Here is a 19,590-nt window from a genome sequence, read left to right on the forward strand (position 1 = left end):
TTAAAACTTGTTTTGAGAAAGATTCCTTGTCATTTTTTCATATTAATAATAAAAAAAGAAATTTATTTGATTAAAAAAGTCATTAAAACCTAATTTTGGAAATCTAACTTTTCATTTTTTTTGTCATATTTTGACAAAAATGTCATCATTTTTATTATAAAAATAATAATTTCTTTTAAAACCTATATGTAAATAGTTAAAATAATCATAAACATTTATATGAAAAATGAGTTACTATTTAAAAAAAAGATGTATAGGAATATTCACTATACGGGAGTATTCCATCCTATTCAACTAATGGGTTATTCGATTAAAAGGGTAATCGGAAATCCAAATTTTGAAAATCTAATTCTTCGTCCCTTTTTGTTGGTCTCATTTTGATAAAAATAATCATGTTTTTTTTCTCATACAAATAATCATTTCTTTTAAAACATATTATAAACACATGATATTTTTGTTTATTCTTTATTTCATCCTTTTAATCAATTATTTATTATTTCTTTAAAAAATTGGGCCGGCCAGGCGCAAACCATCATCAGTTCATGAGTCCCGATCTCCGTTTAGAGTTACACAAAAGCATTCAATCATTTCTTCTCCAAACTCCGCGTTTCAATCGATCTGAGGTCTAGGTATCGCTCCAATCTCTTTTACAATTCAATCAATAGACTTCTATATTAGATGCAACAGTTTGGATCCTGAGAAAATGAAAAAAAATTTTGAACTTGAAGATTTTTCTCATCAACGCTCGAGAATGGCATAGGAATCAAAATGTGGTTTTCTTTTATTTTTCTTCATTGTCATGGTAACCGCACAGAGGGTCAGATTTCACTCTGAGTGGTTTATAACTCGGAAATTTTGAATTCTAGAATCTAGGTTTCTCTTCGATCAACTGCGGAACTATTGTCAGTTTGGATTACAACTCAGACTGAATTTTTTCTTAGCCTTATTTGATATTTGGGAATGTTTTCTAGTATGAGAGATTTAGTTTAGATGTGGAGAAAATTTGAAAAAATTAATTAGAATTTTGAATTGCAGAATTTTCACTAGCAATGAGTTGGGAATACAGAAAAATGTCATTTTACTTGCAATTCACAATGTCTGTTTGGTTTCGTTGACTGGAGGGGTTTCGTCTTCTCCTCTCTCTCTTTCTCTCTCCCTCTAAGATAGATAACATATGTTTTCTTTTTTATTGCTCTATGTTCTTGGAAACCAGACAGATAGCTATGATTTCTCTTTGAATGCTTTTATTGATGAAAATTTTTAATTCTAGGATTTCATTTTCGACTACAGCTCAAGGACGAATTTTTGTAAAATTAACTTACTAACATTGTTTTATACAATTATATATAAAAGGAAGATTAAAAAAAAAAAAAAAGAGAGAGAGAGTATAAACTCTTATCTTAAAAGAAGAAAAGGAAGAATTTTAAAATGCAAAATAAGTAAAATGCATTTACTTTTATCAATTATGACCAATAAATAATAAAAAAGGTGAATATATTATGATTGTTACAGTCAAATAATAAAGATGTGGCATATGAGGGGAAATAAGTGATGTAATAGGGATACTTTGGGAAATTTTTTTTACAAACTCTTCATGCGTTTATATATGATATAGATATAGATTATTATGGAACCAGAGGTACAACTAGAAAGAACTGGAATAGGAAATTTTTGTAATGTATGGTAATCTTTCTGTTATTCAAATTGCGATCAGCCCTTGCTACTTAGTGTGTATAGAATTAAACTGTTTACATTTGTTTTCAATGGAAATTTAAAATAAGTGTATTGCATTGTTGTTCTAGCCAAGCACCTCTACAAAAAAGATGTGGTTTTGCCTTCCACTTCATGTTACATCTTAGATGCCTCTCAATATACAATAGCAAACCATATTCAACTCAGCATTACCTTTGCATTGTTGTTTATTTTCTCAAGTAACTTTCTTTGAGGAATCTGTATTTTAGCAGTTCTTTACTCAATCACTTCTTTAATTTGTTTATTTGGTTCTAAAATTTGTAGTTTATTGGTTGTCGTTTTCTCTATTGCAAACAATAAACATCTACCTTTATATGATCCATCACAGCCTCTGGTTCATTAGACTGGGGTTCATCTCTTTACTCCTGTTAGTTACTGTTTATAGAAGATTTTACTTTTTTGAAATTCTGTACAGAGTGATCATTTTTGTTTTGATACATATAATGGCAATGGTGCAGTTCATGCCTCAGTTACTTTATCTTTTTATTATATTTCTCACAATCATAAGGCATCTTCTATGATATTGCAGATATTACTTTCAGTGGGAAAATGAATTTTTTGATGCGACCTTCGCATACTGCACATGCAGATGAGCCACCTGTTCATGAAATTTCTAAGGGCACACAACATGTGACAAAACCTACAGCAACTTTGGAGGGTCTTATAGCTGAAGATTCATTTCCAAATTATTTTGTGGATGAAGTTCATGGTGAAGTTGGAGGTGAAAATGGCAGTGTTGCAGGTCTAAGTTCAAAAAGTGACTCTCCTGACCTAGAGAACCTCTCAGATGTTACAGAAGAAGAAGGATGGATAACTATACCACAAAGTATTCCTTTGCCTTTTTAGTTACCTAGTTTATATTGATTTATCAAGCAATATGCATTTCCACCTACACAAACACATATTCATGCATGGGTATACTCACATACATTTATCTGCATCAGGACCTGTTTTGACAAGGTGTAGCTTGGCTTATAAGCAGGCAAAGATTATTTATTATACTAACTACTTGAACCTACTGTTTCTACCTTCTTGTTCTCATCAAATTTGCACTTCAACCATAAACAGAAGTCTTCCTTGCTGTCATAGTTTTAAAAAGCATGCCTAGGTATGGGGCAATGTGACATGGGGCTTGTGCCTCGCTTGTGGTCAGACCCAACCCATTTGAAGAGGGGTGGCTTAGGTGCAAAAGGTATGCACGCTGAGCCAGGCGCAAGGCTCTCTTAAGGGACACCCGTGCTGTCCCTTTTTTTTTTCTCCTGGCTAAAAAACGACGTCATTTTGGACTGTTTCTTAGACCGAGGAGAGAAGATGGAAGATGAGTAGTGGAGAAGAAGAAACAAAGGAAAGAGAGAAGGGTGTCCAATACCTGGTGGCTGCTGGCAATTCTTGGAGAGGGCTCATTTTTCTTTTTTCCTCCCGTGCATAGACTACTCATAACCCACTGGTATTTATGAATTTATATCTATATATCTATATTTTATTTATTTGTTTATTTAATTTATTTTTATGATAAAGTGATAATTAGATACTGAAGATCTATAATTTGAAAATTGAAATACTTATTTATCTATTTTTTTATTTTTTATTTTTAAATTGAATATATTGTGAATTATTTTGATTTATTTATTATTCATTTACTAAGATAGTTATATAATGAAAGTTTCAAAAATTTGAAACTTCTTATTATTTTGCATGCTTTTTTTATTTATTTATAAATTTAATTGAATTATGTAGTATTTCTATTTTATATAATATTTTATTTATTTATTTATTTATCCATCTATTTATTTATAATGATAACTAAAGCTACTAAACTATTTATCCATTTCTTTTGAATATATATTCCTATATTATATAAAATTGTACATGTGACTTAGGATGCATCTCAAGCTCGTGTCTTGGGTTGTGCCTTGTGCCTAAGCTCCAAGATAACATTGTGCCTTACGTGTACCTTCACCTTTTAAAACTATGCTTGTTGTCCCTACTATATGCAATTACTATCTACTACATATTATGGTGTGTCCACTCATCTTTTGTTTCCTTTGAGCATAGTAATTTTTTCTCATTAGAAACAAACGAATTTATTGATATGAATTGATAAATTCAACAAAAGACAAGAAGTCCTTCCAAAATATACAAAGGTTGGTCAAGGAATGTAAAAGGCAAATAGAATGCTCAGAAGGGCTAATAAAACAAGTTGGACGATTGAAAGGCATAACAAAAACTTGTACGAGCAAAAAATACTCTTACATAACTTAGGAGGATAAAAAATCACCACCCCCCCCAAAAAAAAAGAAAAGAAATTGTTGTTTGGCTTATTGAATTGCAATGTGTTTAGGTCTGTGGATCCTAGGAGAAAGAGCACCCTAAGTGACTGCTGACATCTATAATGAAGCCATTCATTATACTTTCATGAACTTCTATCTCAATAGCCAAGTCTACCTTTTTCAATTGTTTGTAGAGACTTAAAGCGTTAACTTATATCAACTCCCTTTAAAAGTGCTAAAATATTTGCCTCAATGACCAAACCTTTCCTTGCTGGTTTAGGAAAGGCTCTTAACATGGTTTCATATCTGAATGCACCTTCAATCCTTAGCCCACCATGATTACCTAAAAAACATCTTCAGAATTAACTTAAGAGAATTAGAGGTGGATTTAGATTTGTTGCAACTCCAGTTCCAATTCCTTGGACATATAAATCAGGAAGTTGCAGAAGGCACAAAGGAATGCTAACTAAAGCTGCTAAGGTGTAAGCTTATAGAAAAGCATAGAAAAATACCACATCTGAAGTAGTGTCTGCAGACCACCATTTATTGTAGAAAATTGTGATATTCTTTGCTATCTACATTATCTGAATTCAGTAAGGCTAGCCTTGCTTCAAAATAGCTTAGCTTTAAGAGATCCCCAAAACTTGTAGAGAAGATGGTCTTATCTATCATGCTTCTTGGAGAAAATAGTTTCTTAGAAAATTTGAACAATGCATGCCAAAACCTTAAAGCCGCCAGAAGTTCACATGGCTTCCTTACTTGTAGCATATTACTGCCTTCTTATTGACCAAAATCCATGCAAAGGTCTTTGTCATGGATGAAGCTTTAAATTTTCAAATGAGATTGGCTAGATTCATGAACTATGAAAGAGTTAAAGAGAAAGACCTTAGTTACATAAAATAACCTAAGGAACTCAAGGATCATGGCCTGAATTCTATATAAGATGGAAAAAAAGTATACATGGATTGAAGAGAAAATGAGAAGTTCAAGGCCCTCTGTTTTTGGATAAAAAATGTTGCAGTAGAAATCAACATTCCAAGACACAAGAAAAAGGAGATTCAAATAGGAGACTCTCTTGTTTTCACTAGTAAAAGAAATGCAAAAAAGAAAAAAAAAAGGGGGGGCGGGGTTGAGAAAGAAAGAAAAGGAAAAAGGTTGAGTGTCTTGTTTTCATTACTTTGAAAAGAATTGGAAATTGAATATGGAAGAATGATCTAATTTTGGAAAGATCGATGTGGTGGTGACTCCTCTTTGGAAGAATCTTTCCCATCTTTGTTCTCAGGCAAATATCTCTGGGTAGTGGATATGTGGGAGTAATATGGGGAAAGTGTTTGGTGGAGCCCTTGCTTTTCTAGACAGTTTCATGATTGTGAGCTTAAAGGTGTGAATGGCTTTTTACATAACTACAAGCTTGCTTAGTTAGGAGAAAGGAGGATCATACTTTGGAGTGGAAGGATTCCAAGGGTGGCAAGTTCTTTGTCAAATCCTTCTACCTTTCACTACTCTAGGGAAGTAGAAAGCCTTTCCCTGTAAGTTGTGTTTGGAATCCTTGGATCCCATTGAATGTGTTTTTTTTCTTTTTTTGGCTGGCAGAATGTTGACTGTCAATCAACTTAAAAGGAGGGGATGAAGTATGCTGAACAGGTGTTATATGTGTAAAATGAATGAAGAAACAACTAATCATTTGCTTCTTCACTGTCCTATCACAAGTGTCTTATGGCAGTTAATCTTCTCTTTGTTTGGAGTGGTTTGGGTGATGCATTCAACAGTTAGAGGAACCTCTATTAAGCTGACATGATTCCTTTGTGGGTAAGAAGTGGAAAAAAGCTTTGAGGGCCACTCCTATGTGTTTGTTCTGGATGTTGTGGAAGGAAAGAAATAGAAGAGTCTTTGAAGATTCAAAGCTAACAAACACAAGCGATGAAACTCTCTTTTATGAATACATTTTTAGAATGGGTTAGATTGTAGATGATTTTTCCATGACCATGACAGGTTTTTTAGATTAGATTAGCTCAAAGTAAGGAGAAGGGGTGACGGGTCTTTCTTTTGTTCCTTTCCTCTTCTGTTTGCTTGATTTTAGGTGACTTATGTACGCTTTCCGTGTACTTGGTTACACCTTTGATTCAAATGCTTCTCTTACGTCTTTATATATATTCTTTTGAATTGCCTATAAAAAAATGAGCCATCAAAGGTCTTCTCAAAAATGAATCTTCAATATCATTATCCATAATAAAAATATGCGTGAAACGAAAATTCAGAGAAAATTTGGATGATAGTCGTCCGAAGGCAATGGTGCAACCACCTGAGCACATTTTTTTTTTATAAGTGCAACCACCTGAGCACATTGTTATCATTCCATTATTGGAATGTGATTTCTAGATACTTAAAATGGCCTCATGCATAAAGCATTACTCTCATTGGGAAACCTCCATGCCCACTACCTTAAAAAGGTTTCATTCCTCAAAGAAATCTTTTGTGAACCAATACCTGATTCTCTTAGACTTAAATACCTAGTTCCCATTAAGGAGGTGGTCTTTCCTTTTATCCCACACCCTTATCGAGAAAACTCATTTGCAATTTCTCAATTCTTTACAAATCATTTTGATTAAAATCTGTAACATAAGAATGAAGTAAATGGAAATATGAGACAAACAAGATCGCATAAGGGCTATTCATTGCTAAAGGACACGTAAGCTTTCTTTCAACTATCAGGTCTCTAAGAAATCTTGTCTACTACTGAATCCTAAAATGAAGCAACTTTGTCATTCCTTCTCAAGAGGAGACCCAGGTATTTGTGGCCTTATATTCCAACAATCAAATAATTTGGTTTTGGATAATATTGTACCTTGACAATAGGCTCTTATCTAGACTTATCTTAAGACGTGATATTTGCCTGAAAACCATCAAAATAAGCTTAAGATTTGGAAATTTCTTACCTAGTTTCTGAAAGAATATGGTTTTGCTTGTGAATTATAGGTGAGACACCCTAGTTCTAGTTTTTCCCATTTGAAAGGCATAAAAAAAATGTCATTTTCCTTACCCCTAACATTGGTTTGCTGAAACATCAGCCACAGTGGTAGAAAGGATACATGAAAGGGGAACACCTGATTTTAATCTTCTTAATCGCCTTATGTACTGTCTCCATATTGAACTAAAACCTTTTCTTTCTAAAGCATGGTTTAGAATATCCAATCCTCATTATCATGTAAACCTTTTCAAAACCAATCTTGAAAACAATTCTCTCTTCTCTAGATTGCCTTTTCTATGATTTCATTAGCCACAAAAATCTATTTCCTTAACAAAAGTTCACTTGGAGAGATGAATGGTTTTATGCAAGTCTTCTTAAATGTGATGAGACAAAAACTTGACTATAATCTTGTAAGTGCTTGCCACTTAAATGATGTGTCCAAAATCTGAAATTCTATTAATAAAGTGAGTATAATATAAAGAACACACCAAAAAGAGTGGACCAAATCACATAGGACATATACAATGGTCATCAAAAGGCACAACAAAAAACAAGAGGGACTACAAAACCTACTCCCTCCCTCAGTGAGAACCCATCAATTAGTAAATTTAATTTAGAATGAACCTTTCATCCATGTACAACTTAGCCTACAACTAAAGATTGCAAAGAAAAGTGTTTTTTCAATCTTTGATCAGAATGTTCCTCATTTTAAAATGAGCTCTATTCTTTTCCTTCCAAATTGTCAAAAAAAAAAAAAAAAAAAAAAGCACAAAGAAGCTGCTTGCCATGTCTTTTCTCATTTCTTCCCCCATGAAGGAGCTGTGTCATTCTAAGAAAGTCTCTCTAACCATGGAGGATATCACCCAAGACGCTACAAAAGGAGTTTGATTCCTCCAAAGTTTTATAACAGCAACACTAATGCCACCTTGATAGGTCCTGTCTCTCAGTTTGATTCCTCTATCAGACACGAGTTATTGAGGTGGCATTAGTGTTGCTGTCATAAAATTTTGAAAATACCTTCAAAATCCTCAACTATAGATTCTAACAATCCTGGTACAAAAGGAAAAAAAGATCTTCTGCATCTAAATCTTTCTCCTAATCGAACTGAAAGACCACTTTTGGAATTTCATCCTCCATGGAGGATGGTCCACAAATTAGCACTTCTAGAAAATGAGGGAGCAATGCGAACACACTATGCTCCAAGGATCTTCATGTGATCTATGATATAATCTTCCAAAAAAACTCAAGGTTTCCTCTGAGATACTGTCTTTGTTACCAAGTATACCTCATCTTTCTTCATTCCCCTTCCTAGGTTGTTATATGATCTTCATAGTAAATCTATGCCATTGGGTTTGGACATAAAGTTTGATGTGGTCAAATGCACATAAACTTGGTTGCAGTCTTTTTGGGAGCTTACATGATCTCTTTTATTTGCGCTAAATCAAGCAGATGAAATTCCAGTATGGTTGAAAATTTGAGTATTAGTTAAGGAAAAGAGGGAGTTCTAGGATTGAGTCTTGATATGTTATCCAAAATATATGAGTGTGGCACCTAGTATGTTTGGTATCGTGTTTTGTCCTTTTCCCTCTCCTTGTCAGTTACAAACAACCTAGATTATTGTTTTGCAGTTCATATTTTTAGTCCATTACATGTTCAAGGGCCATAGAAGAAGCAAAATGATGGTTACAAGCCTTCACTCCTCATCCTTCCCCCAAAAAATAAAAAATGCAATTTAAGGGGCAGAAGGAAACATAGATGAAGTGGGCTGGGGGGGTTGAGGGTTGCTCTTGTCAATTGAAGAAGAGGTTGGCTGGCCCTTCTTGGCCTGGAGAGCATCTATGCCAAGGGAAGAAGTCAGGTCATTTTTTACCTTTTCAGCAGTTTCTTCGTCTTTGGTTTGGGTTTGAGGTGGCTGTTTTTGCTTTCTGCTTGGTTTTCTTTTACCCTTTCTTTCTTGAATTTCTTCTCTCTGAAGTGCTCCTTGTCCTTGATTAAAAAAAAACTACGTAAATCATCTCTTGGGAGAAATAGGGAATGGCTTAAACAAATTGTCTTTTTATGCAATTCCTCCAATCATCCATATCCTTGATGTGCTGCTTTGCAATCAGCTCAGGCATAAATCACTCCAAAGCTTATGCTTCTATTGTTTGTGCAGATTAATAATTTGATGCTTAATTTAGCTTTTTTGAGTGGCTAGGCTCTAAGTAAGGGTAGGCTGTTGTTTATTTCCTCCTCCCTTGGTTTCGAGCCTTTGGGCTGCTTTTGTATACTCCCTGTATACCCAGAGGGTACTAGATTGGTGATTCCTCTTTCTGTTTAATATTATTCTCTTTATCTATCAAAAAAAAAAAAAAATTGATGCTTAATTATTGATACATAGCTAATTTGAATGGACTCAGTTGAACAGTTTGAACCAACATGGGAAGTAAATCTAAGAATCATTAAGTGAACAACAAGTTACTTATTGTTTTACTAATATCATAATCAAGATGTTAACAAACTTGCTGTAGCTTGCTCTTGTCAAGTTGAAATTTCCTTGTTCTGTTTAAAGACATTATAACATGCTTACCAAATATAAGGTTATCCAGACATAAGTTTATGATCAGAATATTACCATCTGTTTGATCATGCTGAAGGTCCCATGAATCTTAAGATTTTTTTTTTTTTTTTTTTCTGCATCCTTGTCAATACCCATCTAATGTTGTTTCCTAACTCAGTCGTTATGCTTCATTTCTTCAGTTTGATTTTCATATTTAATTAATAGTTTGCATTTGTATTCCTAAAATTTGCACTTTTTTTATATGCTTGATTAATTTTGCTTTATATCTTCTGAATCATATTTAAGTCATATTTTTACTTTATTTCTTTGTGAGCTTGTGTATGTGATGTAGCACACAATCATCATTAGTTTTTATTTTTAGCTTCCTACATCATTAGTTTCTATTTCCATTAGTTTCTATTTTTAGTTTCCTACGTCATTAGTTTTTATTTTAGATTAGTTTCTATTTTAGTTTAGGTTCTATTTTCTACATTATTAGTTTCTATTGTAGGTTCATCATTAGTTTCCTATTTCTTTCCTAGTTTTCCTAGTTTCCAATTACCTTGGTTTCCTATTTCTGGTTTCCTATTTAAGTTATATCCTTTATTTTTGCATTACAAATATTATTTAAAGGTTCATTGTAATTGTTAGAGAGGAGTTCAATATATTTTTTTAGAATTATTTTCTAATTTTCAGATCCTATTGTGATCTTTGTGTTGGTTCTTGAGTGTTATTCTGTTTCCTTTTGAAACAAACCTTCCGCTGCACCAAAATTAGTATCAGAGTAAGGATTTTTACCTCGGTCTGATGGTTGACAACGGTTCTAGTGGAAAACAAACTATCGACGATGAATGACGGTTCAAAAAAATTGAGCAACGACTCGACAGGATCAATGAGACTCTTCGCAACCTCATGCAAATGGTGGCTGCATTGACTATTGAAGGGACACGTGAACCCATGAAGTGACAATCAGACCAACGTGGCAATTGGCAAGAGGACGATTATGACAACCAACGCCGGCCACAGATTGTTTTGGAAATCAATGGTGGAGGCACGATTTGCACGAATCCAACCACAAATCGCGATTTTCATGAGCCTTATCTGTTACGAGTATATGATCAACGAAATCGGGGAGCTCTTAGGCGTCATGATGACGACAACCTCTAACGAGGGGTTTTTGATGAACAAGATGAATTTTGTCCACCTTTTCAAGATGGTGATGATTTTTGACTTCCATAGCGGAGGAATATACAACAAAGGCAACAATGGAGGTTGGATTATTCATTTGGAGAAGGAGATGATTTTCGTTTCAATTATCAAGCTAACAATCGGGGTCAAAATAACCAAGAATTTAAGATGAAGATGGATTTACCAAGATTCGATGGTCGACTACACATTGAAGATTTTCTCGATTGAGTCCATACTGTCGAAAACTTTTTCGACTATTTGAATATTTCAGAAGAAAATCAAGAAAAGCTTGTGGCATATAAGTTGAAAGGTGGAGCTTCTGCATGGTGGGAACAACTTTAATATAATCGTCAACAACAAGAAAAACAACGTGTTTGTACTTGGCCTAAGATGAAATGGTTATTAGAAGGACGATTTCTCCCTCTGGATTATGAACAATTTTTATACCAACAATATCAAAATTGTTGGCAAGCCAACCGGACTATGAACGAATACACGGAGGAATTTTATCGGTTAAATGCCTGAGTTAATTCGTCTGAGACGGAGGATCAATTAATTGTTCGTTATATTGGGGGCCTAAAGCTGGTCATTCAAGATCGACTGGCTCTTCAAGGGGTTTGGATCATGATAGATGCAGTTAATTTGACAATGAAAGTGGAAAGTCAAATCAATAGGTCCACGGTGCGCACTCAGGGTAACTTTCGCCGACCAACCTAAAAAGCTTCTTTTGCTCCAAAGGGGTCTACAACTTCAGACAACAATGATAACAACAATAAAGATGCCCCTTCAACTCAAAATTCAACACAAAATAAAAGTGGAACTTCAGCCCCTATTTGATCTAATACTCAAGGTCGAAACCAGCAACAACAACGAATCAATAATGACCCTTATGCGTGTCTAAATCTAGGGAAGCATTTCCAGTGCAACCAGCCAGATTATCTTTCAAATAATTGCCCCGAATAGACGATCTATTAACTTTGTAGACGAAGGTGGTGGCGAAGAGGAACATGTTCTTAAAGAAGATATCTACGAGGGTGCTGAGTTTGCAAAAGGAGATGTGGGAGAAGAAGTGGCGTGCATTGTCCAATGATTTTTGCTTACCCCAAAAAAGTCGGATGACTCTAAACGACATAAAATATTCCGAACTTGATGCACTATTCGTAATAAAGCGTGCAATGTGATCATTGACAGTGGAAGTAGTGAGAATGTTGTTTCCAAGGCTTTGGTGAAAACACTAAATTTGAAGACTGAAAAACACCCTTCTTCGTACATGATTGCATGGATTAAGAAGGGTTTGAAAGTTCAAGTGCTAGAAGTTTGCAAAATTCCTTTGTCGATCGAAAAGTATTACAAAGATGAGATTGTATGTGACGTGATGGATATGAATGCTTGTCATATTTTATTGGGGAGGCCGTGACACTATGATGTTGATGCCACTTATAAGGGTCAGGATAATACTTTTTTTTTTTTTTGGTGGTTTGACAAGAAGATTGTTTTGATGCCACAGTCTCAATCGTCAGGAAACAATTCGGTTACTAAAAAAGATAAGCCGCTATTCACCAACATAACGGACCTAGATTTCTTTAAGTCAAGGAGTTGTAGCATTGGTGGTTAAGGGCCAATTTGAAGCAACTATTGATATCCCCACCAAGGTTCAAGAGGTACTTACTGATTTTCCTGATTTATCTCCCAATGAATTACTTAATGAGTTACCTCCTATGTGAAATATTCAACACCATATCGACTTAGTACCCGGAGCTAGTTTGCCTAAATTGCCTCATTATCGTATGAGCCCAATTGAGCATGAAGAGTTGCAACGACAACTTAACGAGTTGCTTGATAAAGGCTTGATTTGTGAGAGCACGAGTCCTTGTGTAGTCCCAACTTTACTCACCCCAAAGAAGGATGGTAGTTGGCGCATGTGTATGGACAACCGTGACTGTCAAGTATCGCTTTCCTATCCCACGTCTTAATGACACGCTTGATAGGTTAGAAGTTCCTGAGGTGTTTACCAAACTTGATTTACGAAGTGGCTATCACCAAATTTGTATTCGATCAAGAGACGAGTGGAAGACGACTTTCAAAACTAAAGATGGCCTTTATGAATGGCTAGTGATGCCATTTGGGCTATCAAATGCGCTAAGCACTTTCATGCGGTTGATGAACTAGGTTCTTCGTTCATTTATTGGAAAATTTATGGTGGTTTATTTTGATGATATTCTCATCTACAGTAAGGACGAGGAAGAGCACTTATCACATCTCAGGGAAGTTCTCTTAGCCTTACAAGCTAACAAATTGTATATCAATCTTAAGAAGTGTAGCTTTATGACTAGCCATTTCCCCTGGATTTATAGTGGGAAAAGATGGTATTCAAGTTGATGAGACGAAGGTGAAGGCAATTCAGGAATGACCAGCTCCTAAAACTATGCGTGAAGTGCAAAGTTTCCATGGTTTAGCTACTTTTTACAAGTGTTTTATTTGAGGATTTAGTACAATCATGGTGCTCATTATCGATTGTTTGAAGAAAGGCCAATTCCAATGGGGCGAAGCGCAAGAAGACAACTTTGAATCGATAAAAGCAAAGTTGTGCACTGCACCGGTGTTAGCACTCCCCAATTTTGAGAAAGTGTTTGAGGTTGAATGTGATGCATCAGTTCTCGGAATTGGGGTTGTCTTATCAAGAGGGTCGCCTAGTGGAATTTTTTAGTGAAAAGTTAGTGAACGTCAACAAAAGTGGTCCACTTTTGTGCTTGAATTTTATGCAGTTGTTCGAGCCTTAAAGCATTGGGAGCATTATTTGTTTCATTGAGAGTTTGTGCTATTTATGGATCATCAAACTTTAAAGTTCATCAATTCTTAGAAGACGATGAATCGAATGCATGCTCGATGGATCGCCTTTTTACAAAAGTTCACTTTTGTTATCAAATATAAGTCTGGCCAACAAAATAAAGTAGCTGATGCATTGAGTCGACGAGTCTCTTTACTAGCTACGATTAGTTCTGAGGTGGTGGGGTTTGTTTATTTGAAGGATACTTATGCTGTTGATGAGGATTTTGGTGGCATATGAGTGCAATGCAACAATAAGGAGTTTGTTATTGACTTCCTTGTTCAAGATGGATTTTTATTTCGAGGTACACAATTATGTATCCCTCGTTCTTCATTGCGTGAACATTTGATTATAGAATTGCATGCTGGCAGACTAGGAGGACATGTTGGCTGAGAAAACAATCAGCTTGGTAGAGGAGAGATTTTATTGACCCTAACTCAAATGGGATGTTGGGCGTTTCGTTCAGCGTTGCCCAGCGTGTTAGAAGGCCAAGGGACAAGTTCAAAGTATTGGTCTTTATACTCCTTTACCTATTCCAGAGACGATTTGGCAAGATTTAACTATGGATTTTGTTTTTGGCCTTCCAAGAACTCAACGTGGAGTTGTTTTTGTTTTGGTTGTAGTTGACCGATTTCTTAATATGGTTCACTTCCTTGTAAAAGGACTTCAGACGCTTCTTATGTGGCTAATTTATTTTTCCGTGAAATTGTTTGCCTGCATGGCATTCCTCATTCAATAACTTCATATAGGGATGTGAAATTCCTTAGTCATTTTTGGAGAACTCTATGGAAATTGTTTGACACTTCTTTGAAGTATAGTAGCACGAGCCATCCCCAGATCGATGGGCAAACTGAAGTCCCTAATCGCACTCTTAGCAATGTGATACGATCCGTTAGTGGAGATAAGCCGAAGCAATGGGATGCTGCCCTTCCACAAATTGAGTTTGCTTTTAATAGTATGCCTAATCATTCTACTAAGAAGACTCCTTTCGAAGTTGTCTACGCTAGTGTTCCAAGGCATATAGTGGATTTGATTCGTCTTCCCCTTTCTCATGATGTCAATCCTAACGCTGAGGAGTTTGCAGAGCGTATTCAACATATTTATCAAGAAGTGAAGAAGAATTTAGAAGAGGAATCTTCGTTACAAAATTGCTGCAGACCGACATCAGTGCCTTAAGTTGTTCAATGAAGGTGATCTGGTAATGGTCCATCTCCACAAAAATCGTTTTCATACTGGCACATACAATAAACTTAAAGACAAGAAAATTGGTCCTTTTTGCATCCTTCAGAAGATTGGAGATAATGCTTACAAGATTGATTTTCCAACTGATAAGAACATTTCCAATACTTTCAGTGTTGCTGATATCTTTGAATACTGCCCTCTGGATGAGTTTTCTTTGCAGCTACAAAACTCAAGGGCGAGTTTTCTTCAAGTGGAGGGGATTGATGTAGCACACAATCATCATTAGTTTCTATTTTTAGCTTCCTACATCATTAGTTTCTATTTTAGATTAGTTTTTATTTTCATTAGTTTCTATTTTTAGTTTCCTACATTAGTTTTTATTTTAGATTAGTTTCTATTTTAGGTTAGCTTCTATTTTCTACATTGTTAGTTTCTATTGTAGGTTCACCATTAGTTTCCTATTTCTTTCCTAGTTTTCCTAGATTCCAATCACCTTGGTTTCCTATTTCTAGTTTCCTATTTCAGTTATTTCCTTTATTTTTGCATAACAAACATTATTTAAAGACTCATTGTAATTGTTAGAGAGGAGTTCAATATATTTTTTCAGAATTATTCTCTAATTTTCAGATCCTATTGTGATATTTGTGTTGGTTCTTGAGTGTTTTTCTGTTTCGTTTTGAAACAAACCTTCCGCTGCACCAGTATGGTATTTAATGCGCAAAATCAATGCGATGTTCTCTTTAGTATATCTAATGATCGGTATGTTCTTGTAGAGGAACTTCCTGATAATTGGAGAGATGCACCAGACATATGTTCCTTTCGCTCCCTTGACCGCTCCTTTGTTTTTCCTGGTAGCTGTATCTTTCTTGAAACTCTTGTTTCTTTCAGTTGTGACTTGCATCAATGGTTTCCAATTTGAGGGGTGTTGTACTTGTTATGTGTGATCTGAATTCTATTTCTACTCCAGGTGAACAAGTTCATATACTGGCATGTCTGTCATCCTCTAAGCAGGAGACACAAATTATTACTCCATTTAAAGTTGCTGCAATGATGAGTAAAAATGGCATAGGGCAAAGCACAAAGAAACAAAGTGGAGAGACTGAAGATGAAACCAATTCGATGTTCGGAAAAGTGGAAGCGAATCATGATGGTGAAGATACTTATCACAATGGTGAAAACCTGTTAAAAGAAAAGATTGATTCAGAAAAGGATATTTCTGCCAGTGAATCTCTCCTTAGGATGGAAGATCACAAAAGACAAACTGAAATTTTATTGCAAAAATTTAAGAACTCTCATTTTTTTGTTCGGATTGCCGAGTCAGGAGAGCCTCTCTGGTCAAAAAGAAGTGCTGCAGAAACATCTCTACAATTTTCTGAAATGTCTGCTCCTAAGTCTACTGCGATTAAAACTAGAAAGACTGCTAAAGAAATTACCCCTCTTACTGCTGTTATTGATAAAGGGAATTTTAATGCCAATGTCTCTGGTGGTGTAGCAAGAAACATCGTTGATTGTTGCTCTCTTTCTAATGGAGACATAGTGGTACGTTTCATAAAACATCCTGGTTCATGCAACTGGCTTTTTATTCACTTGTGAAAAAAAAAAGCATGAATATATAATGTTATTTGGTTTTTCATCTAGTAAATAAAGGAATTCATGATATTTGATTGTTTTTGTTCCAATTCTCTTTTGTATCAATTAGAATTACATTTTTATTTTTGATGAATGAATGAATGCATGGTGTGAGGATTTTTATCTCTATTACTGTTTGTTGGATATTTATTGGGCATTTTTATCAAGCACAACAGGATGGAGACAAAGTGTTGGTTGTTCTGGTCCTCAGTGGATACTATCATGGGTGGTTGGCTGACATTAAGTAGACTCATTTGCAAATTAGTGAAACTAATTTTATTTGGCTTATTCTGTTTACCTTTTTTTTTTTACTCTTTTTTGCTCTGCTTCTCTTTTCTTCTTTTCCCCCTTCTTCTTCTTCTTCTTCTTTTTTTTTTTTTTTTTCCTGTTAGACTTCTCATTCCTTACTGAAAACTACTGAATCCATATTTTAAACATATGAAGCAACACTACATCTTTCTGTTAGCTTTAACAAGTTGGATAAATTTGTTAAGATAGGGGATAGCCATGTGAGCCAACCTGATCTTGCCATTTCCACTGGCATGTAACATATGTTTTATATTGGGTTAGGGATTTGGCTTGGGCTTGAATTGCTAGACTAAAGTGAGGGTTCTTCAGGGGACAAGTTAGTATTGGGTGTAGTTATAGTTCCTTAGACTACATGTAACCTTGCATATGTGTAATACAATTTACATGAAAAACAATGTACATTGGTATATGTTCTGCCTAGGATGCATACATCGTTCGGTATTTGACTGCCTTGCATTTTGAATTTTTCCTTCTCTTTTTGTCTCTATCTTTCTCTATCTATCTTTTATTTATTTATTTTTATCAAAACAACTTCATTTCCTGTTGCTCTCTGCTTCTTCCTACTGGAAATTTGTTAACACTATTGTTTAAAAGTTCTGTAATTATAATATTAAAAACAAAGCATTCTTCTTGTTTTTGCTTTCTTTATTTCTTTTTTTTTTTAATTGGTAAATTAGAAGGATCAAATTGTTTTGACTTCCTTAAATTTATAAAGATATATGGAAATTTTCTACTAATTAAAGTTTTACAAATTTGGGGTCAGAACCTGGAACCTTAAGGTGCATTTAGATGAGGAATTTGAAAATGAAGGGGTTTGAAAACCCAGATAAAAATCCCTGAATATAAAACTTGTTTGGAAATTTTGCTGCTTGTGTGTGCAAGAGCACATGCAAGTACTGGTGGTGGTAAATATATTGTTTATAGTTTTTTCATGATGTTGAATTTTGTTAAGCCTTCTCATATCTGAGATATATTGAATCTATGTTTCAGATCTGTGAGGCAGCACTATGCCTTTCCATTAACTTTAGCAGCATTCTCATATCCGAGATGCATTGAATCTATGTTTCAGTTCTGTGAGGCAGCATTATGCCTTTCTATTAACATTAGCTGAAGTATATCTAGATGGGTAAATTTGTTAAGATTAGGGAAAGCCAGGCCACTTAAGCTAATCTTGCCATCACCATCAGCAGATGATTCCAAGGGTTCTAGCTTGGGTTGGCTGTTTTTCCTCTGGCTTTGCTTGCTAAACTGAGTTCTTGAGGGAAAGTATATTACTGCTAGGTATAGTTATCAATTTTTTGAGTAAATGCCTCCATAAACACATGCAATGTATTAAAAAGAAGAGCAATATGTATTTCCTTTATGTTTTGCATCTGCCTGTAGCTGACAATATATGATATAATATATACATGATACATGTAGGATTTTTTTTCTTTTTTGATAGGTAAACAAAGAAAATATGTTAAAAGCGCTTGGAAAAGGCACACAAAATACACACAGAGTATACAAGTAGCAGCCAAATACAAGCAAAGAAAAGAGAGAACAAACCAACACCCAAATTGAAAGACATCACCCTAAAGCCTAGAATTACAAGAAACCAGACATAACCAAAAATTGGGTGAGAGCAACTTGAAACACCGTCGCTTTTCCTAGCTGGACAAACCAAAACCAAGAAGCTACACCCACCGAACACAACCCTAAAAGCTCAACCAATAAGATCACTTACAAACCAACTCCCACCCTTTGCTCCGGTTTTTCTCTTTTTTGTTTGAGCTACAGTAATTAACCGAGCACTCGAAATTTTGAAGCTCCCTAACCAGACGGGATGTGGAGGGGGCCCTCCTCTTCACAATTGAAGCTCTGTGCTGCTTTCCGGATTCCAATTTTCTTAGTAGGGACGTGATTTCCTTCTCATTCTCATTCACTGGCAAAACCATAAACTTGCTAAATGAGATGAATTTTTGATAGGAGAGATCGGAGAGGCTCTCTCCTTCCGACAGGCCCCTACTAGGGCTCTCAAAACCCGAAGCCCCCTCCTCACCACTCTCCTTTAGGGTTGCAATCTTGGCAACCTTGGGCTGGTTCTCGGGGGTTTCCACAGCCATGTCCTCACCAGATAACATACACAAAGGCTTGTAAACATCTTCTAAAAAACCCTCGTCCTTCTCCCTCCAAGAAATCAAACTATCAGTCCTCCCCAAAGAACAACTCTCATCATTGGACCAAGAGAAAGCGGAAGAAAAAGACCATTCTCCTATCGAACCATCTGGAACTGAAGACTTACCTGTTTTCCGCTGAAAATCTTGCTGCTTCCTCCACGAGGGCCCTGTCAATTAGCAGGAGGCGAAGGGACAAGGACAAATGAAATGGAACCCTGCTGCCATCAACGGGGCCATCATCTGCAACATCTGGAAACCTTGAAGCTTCGTTGAGAAGGGCTCCATCAGCAAGCAAGGCATGCGAAAACATCACCCTAACTTCTCCAGCAGAGTAAAAGACTGAGCTATTGTCTCTAAGCCCTAAAGAGACCCATTCCAAAAGTGGGCTTTACTAACTGCATTCTTCTCCAGAACATACATGTAGGATATATATCATATGTTCATAGTTTGACTGGTTTTGATCACTGTTTTCTAGAAAAATCAATTTCAAATTTTTTTCTCAGAAGCTTTGTTGATGCTGTTGTTCTAAAGTCTATAGGATTAACAGACAGCATCTTCTTGTTTTGTTTTTGTTTGGCTCGTTTGGAGAACAAAATTTTTGGTATAGAGTTCAAAGTTTGATATCATTTGTTTATTTATTTACTTATTTTAATTGTTAAATGGAGCCTTTTTTTTTTTTGCCCTCTTTGAATATTTAGAGGTCCATAAATATCTCATGAATATTCAGAATTTGATGCTGCATTTTATATGAGGAATTTGGGGGAAAA

The 19,590-nt window shown here is 35.4% G+C and overlaps 1 protein-coding gene across 2 annotated transcripts in view; it reads left to right on the forward strand.

Moving 5' to 3' along the window:
- The first annotated feature begins 509 nt into the window (after positions 1–509).
- LOC117917412 overlaps positions 510–19,590 on the forward strand; it is a 32,060-nt gene continuing 12,979 nt past the window's right edge. The window contains exons 1-4 of one of the 2 annotated variants that reach the window (XM_034833682.1): positions 510–629; positions 2,282–2,578; positions 15,500–15,577; positions 15,694–16,265. In XM_034833682.1, coding sequence (XP_034689573.1) covers positions 2,302–2,578; positions 15,500–15,577; positions 15,694–16,265 — 927 coding nt within the window. In that variant the 5' untranslated portion in view covers positions 510–629; positions 2,282–2,301. The remainder of the gene's footprint in view (positions 630–2,281; positions 2,579–15,499; positions 15,578–15,693; positions 16,266–19,590) is intronic. The other variant, XM_034833690.1, reaches the window with a different exon arrangement.

This window comes from Vitis riparia, chromosome 1, assembly GCF_004353265.1.
Source record: "Vitis riparia cultivar Riparia Gloire de Montpellier isolate 1030 chromosome 1, EGFV_Vit.rip_1.0, whole genome shotgun sequence".
In the NCBI taxonomy this organism is placed as follows: Eukaryota; Viridiplantae; Streptophyta; class Magnoliopsida; order Vitales; family Vitaceae; genus Vitis; species Vitis riparia.